A 13,347-nucleotide genomic window follows, 5' to 3' on the forward strand; every position below is an offset into this window, starting at 1 on the left:
TATGTTATTTTATAGGGCAGCTCAAAGGCATAGTTACACCATGTTTTTGGGGGGGGGTTTTCTAAAATTGAGAACTATTAACAGCTTTCCATATCGCTCATACTTTTAATACCACCAGCTTCTCTCTCTCTATCTCAGCCTTCTACTCCTCCCTAAGCCATCCTTCACAGACGAGGCTTAATTATTTATCGGCATGATTTATTTAGCTTTGCTCAACACAGGACCAGCAATCTTCATCCTGCTGTCTCTAACTTTTTTCTTCCTCCCTTCTCTGTCCTTCCCCATCTCTTGCTTTCTATCTCTCTCTCCAGCATATCTCTCCAGCTCGGCTCCTCTTTCTTTCTTCCACCTCTTTCAACACAGTTTAATCTTCTCTCGCTGAACATTTCAAAATAACCACCTCATTTTCTTGGACTCATTTTCTACTCTGTATTCATCCAAACTTTGTGAGTCCCTATCTTTTTTGTGTGTGTGTTCTTTCAGTTTCTCTTAGCATGCCCCCCCCCCACCCCCCCCCCCCACATGTTCACCTGTTATTAGTCCCTCTCTTTAATTGGCCTGCCATTCATCTTTTCCTTCTTTGGATTCATCACTTTTTGTGCATTCTTTTTTTTTTTTCTGTAATAACCATCTCTCCATCATTATTCCCTTTCGTCTTAGGTTAGACATCTCCAAATGGTTTTGTAATTATTTGTGTGTGTGTGGGTGTGTGTGTGTGTGTGCGTAGCAGTTACAGTGTGTGTCTTTTCTCTGACATGGCAAAGTGTTCTAGTTTCAACAAGTGCTTTTTTGTACTATTCCACAGTTTCTTTATTTCGTCTTTATTTATTTTGATCTCTTTTGCTAAAATGGGTGATGGTATGCAATAAAGAGAAAAAAAATGAGGCAGGAAGAATGGGAAAAAAAAAAAAGCCTGTTAATGCTTGGGTGACCATACACTTAGTAGAAGAAAGCTTACAACATTCATTTCTTTTGTCTTGATTCGAGCCGCATGACTTCAAATACCAGTGTCCATTCCTAACCTCCATTTGTTCATGTAGTAATATGTGAGTTCAGTTTCATAATCAGTCTGTCTTTTCCTTTGTAATTGGGTGGTTTTCTGGAGGTCAGAAGGTCACCTCTTTTTTTTTCTTTTCTTTTTTTTTTTTTAAAGGAATGTGCTCATCATTTAATCTCTCGTTTTTCTCATTCTCAAAACCCCCCCTGCCTGCAATGGGATGCTCCGCTCCCTCTCCCTCCTTTCCTCTCTCAACCCTCATTCCATGTCGTGTGTGTTTGTGCGTCATGTTTGTGGGTGTTCGCAGTGCATGGGGCTGTGGGAGGAGTGGTCGTCATGGAGTCTGTGCTCTGTGACCTGTGGGCGGGGCTCCAGGACGCGAACCAGGAAGTGTATGGACGGAAGCGGGGCTGTAGCTTGTGGACGGCCTGAGGTTCAGACCAAACTCTGCAACATAGCAGTGTGTCCTGGTTAGTACCATCCCCATTAACATGATACACTAAGACGCTCTCTCTCTCACTGTCTCAAGCACGACATTTTCTTCTGCTTCTGTCATAGATCTTAAATTTACATCCATTTCCTATATGTATTTCATGTTCTTCCATCATTGCTCTTCTATTGATCATATGTCTCTCCTCCCATAAAGGTACAGTCAGTAATTTTGAGGTTTCTGAGATTATTTTATAGAAAAAAAGGATATTGTACTCATAAATAGATTAGTGTGTAATTATTTTGTCCAACAAACTAATGCATTCTCATAAATGTGTTATAAATAATCTATTAAAAATACATAGGAGCCGGCACCAGTTTGTGGAAGTCACCATGTTCCCCCACCATATTTGAATACAGTGGCTGGGAAAGACATCTCCCATCTGACTAATTGCCTTTTACATATGTGGCTAGAGACCAGCCATATAAGTAGTACACCAAAGTCGGAAGAGAAGTTTTAGGTGTTAGCTTGCACATATGGTGCCTAAAGATATGAAGGCGGTCAATGTTTTATTGTTGGAGAAGGTGTCCCCTTCACCAAAGAAGAGAAAACATGAAGGAAAGAGACAACATGATCTTAATAAAATATCATCCTCTTCCTCCAAGACTCAAGCCCATTCTCCTGAACTAAAGTTGGGGCTCTAGCACATGGAAATGTGCATAAACATATTTACCTCCTCCCGATATTGTCGAATTACTTACTGTCAGCAGATTAGACATGCGACCCATCCATCTCTGGACAGCTGATAAGAGATGGCTAAACAACAACACCTGGTTATAAGCTAACATTATGCCAGCTAATGTTAGGCTCTATTGTCCTAAAACTCTGATTTCCTTCTGATAAACAGTTTAATTACATTCTCACATCATATGAGAGTTTATTCACTAATCATCGGAGTCCAACAAAGTTGCATCCCCTTCGATGACAGTTTCACTGCTGCCAGCTAATAATAGAATAATAGAACAAAAACAGCAATGCTTACTGACAGAAAAGCCGGCTAACAGAGGATAACAGTAGCTAAGAGCGACAAAAACAATAGTGTTTCTGACAGAAACATCAGTATCCTCAACATCTCACCTCAGTATTGCTGTCATCGGTCAGTAGTGAGCTGTCTGACTCATCGACTTCGTTTGGACTCCTTTCACAAAGTTTTACAGCCTCTTCCAGGGTAAATTAAGGGGGACACCTCTTACAGCTAAGGTAAACAGTGGACCAACAGCCCTCCACAGATAGTGGGAAAAACTGCGAGTTGGATCCATCTCTGATCCAAACAGTAGTAGAAACAGGCCATGACCATTATGAGGTACAGTCTAAATTTTATGTTTTTGATCTGTCTTGGCTCACTAAAACATGTTTGTCCTATAGCAGCCACCGTAGCTAGGATTATACACTTAAATTGGGAGGAGAAAACTCAAATCAGTTGACTGCAATCTGCAGTCTAGCGGTGGAAATTTTACACACTGTAACTTTAAAATCAGACCAGATTCTGCATTTCCGTCACATCATCATCATCTGTTCAACCGCGTTAGCACTGTGGAAGCAATGTGTTCGTACTGGTAACTACTTTGATTCAAACCACTTGCCAATTGGCTGGGGATTTTTCCCTAGTAACTGGACTTTACCAGGGGGTGATGCCACTGGGTCACTGACTGGTCTTGTGTGACTGAAGTCTAAGATCATATTCAATGTATAAGTCCTGTTGAGGTATAGCATGCTAAGATTGTCTTTGTTTGCATGTTAGCATGCTGACCATCATGTTTTGCTCTGGGGCCTAAGTAGAGCATCAAAAGCTTAGTTCCAGCATTTACTAATTGTATAACGCTGTAGGTATGCTTTGGTTATGCATATTGGGTCGGTGTGTTTTTAATTTTGTATTCCAAGTGTCCCTTTAGGAAAAAAAAACACTTTGGAAGCACTGACATTAGAAAAGAGTATTAATTTCAGCGATTAAATTTGCTCTGGCTTTTTGTTGTGTCAGACTTTAAATGGATTCCTTGTATGAATAAAGGCCTTAATGGATACACAGACATTAAAACATAAGACAGTTTATAACAAAAATGCTGTCAGGTTTCTGAATAATAACCTTTTTCTTCCTGAATTCATTTCAGTCCAAGTGAGAGTGTGTTTTCTTAGTGTGTAATCACTCACAGCCCGAGCAATTATCACAAAGTAAGTGCTTTTCATTTAATACTGCTAAAGCAAAGAACTCTGTATCACTCTTCCCTGGACTTTGAATACATATGCCTTTACATTTATGTGAGTGATGCAGGAGCTAGAGCCTTTTCATTCCTGCACCAACCCTACTAAATAATACTTCTGGATATTTTCTTGCTTTTTTTTCTCATGGTTTCAAAGCAGAGGTTTTGTAAGGTTAATATTTAAATAAAACAAACTGTCCCCCTTCCCAGACAAAGAGGCTGCAAAGTAAAAAAGAAGGAACAGGGAGACATCGTAATCTAAAGTATGGCCTCCAGGATGTTTTGCCAAGCTGTTTTGGGAACAGTGATGGAAGGAGAGGGTTTGGGAGAAAGGGTGTCTTTCTACGAGGCCTTAAGGAAATCTTTGTGTATGTGTGTGTGAGAATCTATCACAACAGATTCAGCCTGCTTTTGGGAGTTCAAAGTCAATGGGTCCTTTGAAATCATGAATACCAGCATAGGCCTTTTGGCACAAACAACCATGCATACAGAATATAGCTTTGATGGATTTGTGTGTGTGTGTGTGTGTGTGTGTGTGCGTGCATACTTGTGTGTTTCCCTCAATAATTTGATCTCACCGCAAACCATATACTTAATCCTCGCGCTATATGCTGTTGCATGCCCTGTTGTGTATATGCTACAGTATATTAAACCAATTTCTTACCTCTTCACAGTGGGTTGTAACTTATGCGGACACATGCTAAGCTAAGCTTACATATCAAACAAATGCATACATATGTGGGCAGAACTGCAAATTTAAATATGATAGCTGTTGCACCAAATAAAGACAATCAACAGGATATGATTTAAATCAGCAGAAGCTGTCAAACAAGTAACTGATTTCGCCATATCAGACATTTTTAAGCTCACATCAAGTACTAAAAACGAAACTTGTGTAGGCAGAGAGTTCCTTGTCACCTCCTTTTCTTTTTCACAATGTTAGCAGTTCGGTACATAGCCAAACATATGCTGGGATTAATTTCTGTGTCTTAATTACGGGCAAATTGATAGTTTCTCACTTTGGCGAGAACTCTCTCTTAACAGAGAGCTGCCATCCAGCTCTTTCAGTATCAGTGCCGATGAGCTGATTGTGCTTTGTGTATTAAGATGATGCTGAGATATACGATGGCACGCCTTGCAAAGAAGTAACAAAGTCTTTGTGCAAATGCAAACAGAAAGCCAGGGATAGTCTAAAAATGCTTTGTTTGTATCATTTTCTTTTTCTAATGTTGTTTTAGACCTCTGCCACTTCTATTAATCATTAATAAGGAGAAAATGTTCAAAACATCACATTCACAATGCTTTTCTCGTTCACTTTTCATTCTTTTTATGTCATCTCCGCAACACAGTGCTGGCTCAAGCCAGTTGGAACACAGTGCAACGTGTCACACAGCGTGATTGACCACTTTACCAAGGAGAGCTGGCAATGCCTTCTCACTTGGGATAACTGGACTAATACATTTACAGCACTGTACTTCACTTTCTCTGCTACTTAATGCCCCTGTGTGTAGAATGTGTGACTCAATATATCATTTGAAGCAGAGAGTCCTCACTTTGAATTGTGATTCGCATTAATATAGAGACAGAAGAGGCGCATAAACAACATCTAGATACATTGATTTGTCCACTGCAGTAGTTAAATATAAGTTTTCTGTCTATCAAAGATTCTAGAAACTTTATACAGTATCATGTAAAATTCCTGAGCCACCCCTCATTTCTATATATTTTGTTCGGAAAATGGGAAACAAGTGCAGTGATTTACTGAAACATGTGCAACCATACAGAGTCTTTGGTATGGCCACTCTCTTAGGCAAGCTTTCTTGTCATTCCCACAGGTTGTCTTTCGGAATAGTTCTTTCCAGATGGCATTGCATGGTGGATTAAATTCTGAACATACTTTTCTGTTTTCATAATTCCATCAATTTTGATGAGATCCCAAACACCACTGGTTGAAATGAAGCCCCAAACAAAGACAGAGCCTCCACCGTGTTTTACAGGTGGCTGTAGACACTCAGTGTTGTACCTCTCTGCTGACCTCCTTGGTACATATTGACGATGATTTAAATAAAAATGTCAAATTTGGATTCATTCCTCTGTAAGACCTGTTGCCACAGATTTTCAGTCTAGTTCCTGTGTAATTTAGCATACCTCATCCTTTTTCTCCCTGTTTCCCTTCCTTAAGAATGGCTTCTTGACATAACTTTCATATACTGCTCATCTGCTGTAGATAAGTTTTAGGCCTGTCACTTTTTCCTCCACTTGTCTAGTTTTCTTAATTTAAAAAAAAAAAAAAAAAGAAAAGAAACACTTCACACCATGCCGAGATATGCCAAGTTTTCAGCTATTAGCTCTTTGGGAATCACCTTGTTGGTGGAACAATGGTATTTTTTGCCTGTCAAACTGTGTTACCAATCACATTTTGTGTAGATTCAATGTTTTTGTGACAGGCTGCTGGTAACAAAATGCCTAAAGATACAATTTCAAATTGGTTCTTTGCTGAGTTGTCTGTTAGACACAACACTGGTTCATCCCTTGAGTTAGGTGCCTTTTTTATATTTAAATCATTCATCGGCCAGTGTTAAGTGGCTTACCAAATAAACTTTTGCTCAGGACTGTGTATTGTTTTACTAACGCTGAGGGAGCAAAACAGAGCTAAAGAAAATATTAGATTTGCTTTTGTTGTGTGGCCAGAAACCCATCTCCTTATGAATGCTAATGTGGCTGTCAGCCTGCTGGATGTGTACATACTGCATTGTTTGATAGCATATACGCCTTATCTAATTTCTTAGGTGATAATGTCAGTTTAGCCTTAACAGTTTGTTTTAGTGTCCAAAATTGTCTCAAAAACAAATTAATGTGACAATTTTTAGCAGGCAGGAGTTAAATCATTACACATCATTAAGAATTCAAATTTGTGCAAAAGCACAGCTCAGGTCCTTCAATAATTCCAGCTGGAGGCAACGCATTATTGTTTTTACATAACTGACACTGTTGCCAACAAAAGGAGGCATTGATTTATTACTCCATTTCAATTATTATTTCTAGGAGTGTGTGCTTGTGTGAAAGAAGTGGCAAAGCATTTGTTTAGAAAATAACAATTGACTACTCTGTGCAATTAAATGCTGCATAAACCAAACAGAATTAATGTGACAGCGTAACAATAAAAACCTAGTTAAGTTGGCCCTTTCATGCTGCTGCTACAGGTAAAACAAATGGCCAGATATTATCTGTTTAGGATATTTAACTTCAGTAATAATACAGCCAGACAATCTTTTTTTAAACAGCTAAAAACTGTCATATAGTCAAAAGAAGGTTTTGTCGGATGCCTTTGTGATTGAAGTTTCTGAAATGGTAACGCAATGACAAGTGTCTCTGCATTCTGAAACATAAGGAAGATGGCTGCAGGCTAGTAATTGGGACCTCTGTCAGTTCTTTTTTCTTTATTACAAAGATTTCTAATCAAAAACAGTGTTTTCTGTGACACAGATCCTCAAAGTCGAATCTATATCTCACTTTGAAGATGATACCACGCCACAGTTTTGGTTTTTGTTAATATTATTTTATTGTATTTTGGATATTTCATCTGACAACTCGGTTACTCCGAGCAACGCGTCCTTTTCTAGCACCCATTAAAGTGGACAGCGGGGGCTTGGAACACATCGATGCATGTCGTCAGGCTTCGGTTAAGCTGTTCGGGCGTTGTCTGACAGGCGGTACTTTGTTGTATTTGAATTATTATTATTCCTGTCTGTTTCTACATAAACACCAGCCAAGGGTTGAAATTCAGTGCCTTTTTAATGATACTGTGGGTGAAAGTCAAACTGGATGTCTTTTGCGTGAACTCTTTTAAAGCAAAGTGTGGAAGAAATTGCAATCAGCTATTTTGTAACAGACTGAAATATTTACAGTGTCCATAAAAAACAGGAAGTGCACTGTGTTTGTTTGTTGCTATTTATGGAAGCCCAAATAGCCTCTGTAATTTATTTGTTATTCATCCTAACTCATTGTATATTCTGTTTAGCTTACTCACTTTCTCTGCCTTGTCCCTTTCCTTCCTCTGTACCCTCCTTTTCGCTTACATTCATTGTCCTTTTCTTCATGACTTTTTTTTTTTTCCTGATTTCTCTTTCAAAATCTTCATCCCTTCACCCTCGTGCATGCTCCCGTCTCTCTTTATCTTCTCGGATCTGTCTTCCGCTGTCCAGTGGAGGGCCAGTGGTCAGAGTGGGGGCCCTGGTCGAGATGCAGCGTGACTTGTAACACAGGAACCGAACAAAGGCAGAGACGCTGCAGCCCATCAGTGCACGGCTGGGCTGAATGCAAAGGCCCCCATCAGGAGAGCAGAGAATGCACCAACCCTTCGTGCTCCGGTAATACAAATTAGTATTCACAGTCACATGCTCTCAGATGGCATTATGCAAACATAGAACATGCATTATCTAAAGGCATCTGCATGGTTGTTTTTCTGATTCATATTCCACACATGAGTAATTATTGGGTTGGGACCTAATTTGGCTTATGAGTCTGCTTCGACGTGGCCCTTAGAGAACAAAAATACTAGGGTGTTTTAATGAGCCTGGGCCCGAGAATGGGCTCATATTGACTTAATTTTTCACACTAATAAAAAAGCTTTAGACTTGTAAGTTAAATTTACAATTTCATTTATAACTGTCATCTAGTTATTTATTTTATTTTATTTTTAGCCACACATACTCCTCTTTCTCCATGCTACATTTACACCTTCACTGGTGGTGCTTTGCTCTTGTGCTAGGTGGAGGTAATTGGGGCAGCTGGAACCACTGGAGTCTTTGTAGCAAGACGTGCGACTCTGGATGGCCGCGACGCTTCAGGATGTGTGAGGGCACTGGATTACAAGGCTACCCATGTGATGGCTTGGGAGAGGAGGTCCGGTCCTGTAATGAGAAAAAGTGCCCTGGTCAGTAGCTTGAGTGTGTGTTAGGGTTGAAATAAAGACAGGGGACTTCAGTATAATCAGCATATCTTATTCAAGCGCCAGTTTTGTCTTTGATATTTTTCCTTTGTTGTCACATTGCTTTCGTGGTGTGTTTGAAGTTAGAAAAATGTGCATGTGTGCGCCTAATTGCACGTGTACTGTACAGTACCTGGAAGTGATTCCCTGAGATTAACACCATACCCAAGGCTTTCACTGCAGTTTTAGAGCCCTTCACCTCCTTTTCTGTCACTTGTCTGTCTTCATGTCAGTTCACATACCCATCTGTCTTTACGTCTTCATTGATGTGAGTTATTTACTTTCTCCTTACATTTCTCTTCTTTAGCATTTTTTTTTTAATCTTCCTTACTTTTTTCTCTCTTGCTTTATTTCCTTCTGTGTGCAAGATGTACAAGTTGTTCAGTGGTCCGCTTGTTGCTATTTGTCAGTGTCAGCCATCGCAGGAAACACGGTGGTTTAATAAGTACGCCTCCTGATTGAAGCTGTGTGTGTGTGTGTGTGTATATGCAAGTATATTTTCAGTACATGTCACTCGTGTTAGCACTGAGACTTGACGGGCTGCGAATGATAAACTTTTGAGTGCAGTCTGCATCATGACCTCTTTGTTTATAGCAGCTTTAAAGCCTCTTTTACACTAGACAAGGATCTTGTCTGTTGGCATTGCAGGGGAACATCACATGTTTTCTCTTTCTTCGCTCTATGCTCTCCATCCCTCTTCATCTCTGCATCTGCCTTTGCCAACTCTCGCGTGCCCCCTCGGAATATCTTCAGAGCGCTAACCCCCCCCACCCCTGTTTTTTCATCATGGTTATGAAAGAGAGGGAGGGGTGGAAAACAGATGAATAAAAAAGAGGGGTAAGATGAAGAGGGAATGAGAAACTGTACTGAGGCAATGACACTGACAGAGAGCTCTCAGAATGTACAAGGGAATAAGATTGGGAGCTGCTGCGGGAGAACATTGATTTGAATCGTGTTTTTTTGTGCTCTTCTTCTGTCTGTCTCCTTTTCTTTCCTCTGGTTTGGTGTGTGTGTGTGTGTGTGCATGGTGATTTTTCTTTTTCTGTTCTCCTACCAGGCTGTGCTTCATTTCACTTTTTTTCTGTGTGTTTCTCACCCACTTCTTTAGCTCCTCATGAGATATGCAAAGACGAGCACCTCCTCTCTATGTCGTGGAAGAGAGCCTCAGCTGGAGAAACTGTCTACAACAAATGTCCAACAAACGCTACTGGTCAGTCTCATCACATGCTTTTAGCACTCAATTAGCTCAAAGGAGAAGAAGAAGAAGAAAGATGAAGAATATTATTTTTTTCATCCCAAAAGTTGAGAAATTTTTATGTTAGAGCAACCAAAACAATGAAAAAAGTGATTTAATCAAATAGTATACAATAAGGAGCTTAAGGTGAATGCAGGTATTGTGGTATGAGATGGTAAAGATTTCACGTATCTGTCTTTGTGGCAGCAGAGTTGAAACAGATGAGTGTTCAGCTGCATGTCCAATATGCAATGCAGAGGCTGGTCAGGAGCTACTGATTATCCGCAGCCATTCACCAGATCCACAGTCATTTGGATGACCTGTTCATCAGATGATGGTGGAATCCAAACAGTGTGTTGATTTAAACTAGATTAAAACAGCAAAAACAATGACAAATTCTATCAACAAGTAATATGAATGCAGTCCAACAAAAAATACTTATTCAGGTCACAGAAACACCTCCTTGGACACCATGTTTCAATCACAACTAGTGCAATCCTGCCACATTTCTTCTTCTTCTGTCCACCCAAGAAGTCCTGAAGTCAGGTATGGTCACACTGTGGATTAGGAAGTTTGAGTGTGCCACGTGGAAAATTTGAAGTGCATCAGACTGCACTTACTGTATTTCCTGTTAGTCTTAACAATCTCACCAAGCTCGTCCATGTTACTGTCTAAACAGTTCAGTTCCCCATGATGACTGCTTGAACAGCTCTGAAACCAGATCAGCTGGTTAAGATTCTCTGTTTCAAGAGTGTAATGTGAAGAAAACTCAGGACTTATAAAAGAAAAAGTAGCCATTTCACCTTTGCTTATTTAAATGAGCAAGAATAAACAACTACCAGGTGAAAAAGTCATTTAAAAAAAGCCATTAAAACAATAACTGGATTTGCTGCAACAGCCTGCCAGGAAAAAAAAAAAAAAAACATGTTTTAAACACAACTTTTTGTTTTTGCACAACTCAAGCACTAGAACTGTTATAACCCAGCTTGAGAGTGACATAAGATACCAACAAGACATGACAAAAATATCAAAGTGGCCTAACGAAGTCTCAGAGATGAGCAACAGCAATTAAGTTAGCCCCATGAACATTTTAGCACATGGTTGCTGGCAATGGCAGAGCTGCAGTTGCAGTAGAAAAAGGAGACCGGCTACGTAATGGAGAGAAACCCCACAGGAAGATTATTAGCTTTAGAAATTTGTTAGCCCCATGTACATGCCATAACAATCATTAGTTAGAAAGAGCAGAGCTACGGTCAAAGGAAACTGTAGTTTGCACAGGGCAGCCAACTCTCCACACATTTTACTTTCTTTCTCAGAGTCACACTGTAGCCTGGAGAAATGTCAATAAGGAGAAACCTCAAAGTCAGTTCTTTATGATTAAAAAAAAAACAGTAAACAGTATTTTTAGTCTTAACATCTGGCTTGTTACATTAGTTCACCATCAGCACAGGTCCATAAATCACATAAATAGCTCATATGCTTGATTTACCAGGTTTACACAGACCTGTCTATAGGAGATTATTAAAAGGAAGACAGTTGGGTGCATAACAATGCTAAGTGAGGGGATTGGTAAATCATATTTTATCTGTAGCTTAATTGTTGATGACACCGAGCCGTGCGGCATCTGTCTTTCATCAACTTTTTGCTATATGCACTACTATGCGATCATTTATATTTGAAATGTTCTGAAACTTGGCACAAATACTCTTATTTTTTAAAATAATTTTCAAATTTTTTGAGAAATATTGTAAATTAATATTTACCTTTAATCTCTACCCCTCAATTATTCCTTGGCCAACTCTTTTGAAACTTGGTATGAGTATTCAATGTGCAAAGCTCTATAAAATGCTTCAGACATTTTTTTATTTTAAATTTTTTCAATTTTATATGAATTTTTGAGTAGATTTATGTTCTCCCCTATCTATGAATCTTTTGAAATATGCTACAAGTATTTATTGGGTAAAACTATACAAAATCCTGCAGATGAATTTCTAATATTCATTGGGCAATGATACACAAAGTATTGCAGATAAATTTAAAAGTTTTTTTGATTTTTCACAAATTTTCCATATTTTTAAGAAATACTGTACATTTATGTTTAACATCAGTCTCTAGTCCCTCCTTATTTATTGGCAAATTGGAAATTTAGTATAGATATTCAGTGGGTACACCGAATGTTTGAGACAGATTTTTACTTTTTTTTTTATTTTACAAATTTTTAAATTTTTTTTCAAAAATCAAAAATCATCAGTCATCATCAGGTTGACCTGCAGCCAAATTACTTTCCATTCCAATACATCACATATTGTACAAGTAAAACATTTGACAGCAGAGCTCTATAGGCCAACAGGCCTCTAGTTTGATAAAAATGCAAATGAGCTATCATAAAATCATTAATAAACTAATAACAAATGACTATATATATATATATATATATATATATATATATATATATATATATATAGTCAACGAGCTCTTTCAGATTAAAAAAAAAAAAAAAAAAAAAAAATATATATATATATTATATATATATATAGTCATTTGTTATATTTTTTTTTTTTTTTTTTTAATCTGAAAGAGCTCGTTCACCCGGTAGCTAAAACTGACTATGACTGAGTCTCATCTCTAGGAGTCTGCAAAGCTTGCAGTAGGAGTGACGTGGCTCAGAATCATTGTAGCTACAATGGTAAATGGACTAGTTCTTACATAGTGCTTTTCTACTCTAGTTGAGCACTCAAAGCACTTTATACAACACGCTTGTATTCACCCATTTACGCACACATTCAAACAAGCACTAACAACAAGCAGTACCAGGAATTGAACCACCAACCCTCCAATTAGTAGATGACCTGCTCTACCTTCTGGAGGGTGGCTGTGGCTCAACCAAGATGCCCCCAACACCTGTCATCAGGCCAGCTGTACTCAACCATATGTCAGCCAGAGTCTATCACAGTGTAGCTTTGAGTGGCTGGCGCAGTTCTCCCAGTGATCAGATCTGGCTTTGCAGTATCAGAGTCTCCAGCTATAAGATGGAGAGGCTAATACTGATTCAGTTTAAGGCTTTGGATTTCACTTTTGAGATCTTCTTTACTAGTAACAAGCCTCTGGTCTCCACTGTCATACCAGGCAGCCAGACTCCATACATACAACATCCCACATGGATAGATGGGGCTCTGAGATGCACTGCTGATAATCCTGGGTTTCTTCTCCTGTAGTTATGGGTAAAGATTTCTGGATGACTTCTGATGTCTTTCTAATCCAGAATTCATACAGCTCAAACATCTCCTTTATAGACTAAGCGAGTAGCTTTGAGAAGAACCATTTCTTCTATCAGCTGCTTCCTTACTTGATTTCATGTTCCAGATTTTTCATCAGGCTGCTCTGGAGATACGTTGCAGCTTTTCAGGGAAAGGCGAGTGAGCTTGCCATCCACACAGT

General features: G+C 39.0%; 1 protein-coding gene across 1 annotated transcript in view; it reads left to right on the forward strand.

The window, feature by feature from the left end:
• The window catches only part of adgrb2 (adhesion G protein-coupled receptor B2), a 257,223-nt gene that overhangs the window by 142,526 nt on the left and 101,350 nt on the right, over positions 1-13,347 (forward strand). The window contains exons 5-7 of the mRNA XM_030740517.1: positions 7,891-8,055; positions 8,457-8,621; positions 9,784-9,885. Of these exons, the coding sequence (XP_030596377.1) occupies positions 7,891-8,055; positions 8,457-8,621; positions 9,784-9,885 (432 nt within the window). The remainder of the gene's footprint in view (positions 1-7,890; positions 8,056-8,456; positions 8,622-9,783; positions 9,886-13,347) is intronic.

Source organism: Archocentrus centrarchus, chromosome 11, assembly GCF_007364275.1.
Source record: "Archocentrus centrarchus isolate MPI-CPG fArcCen1 chromosome 11, fArcCen1, whole genome shotgun sequence".
NCBI classification, from domain to species: Eukaryota; Metazoa; Chordata; class Actinopteri; order Cichliformes; family Cichlidae; genus Archocentrus; species Archocentrus centrarchus.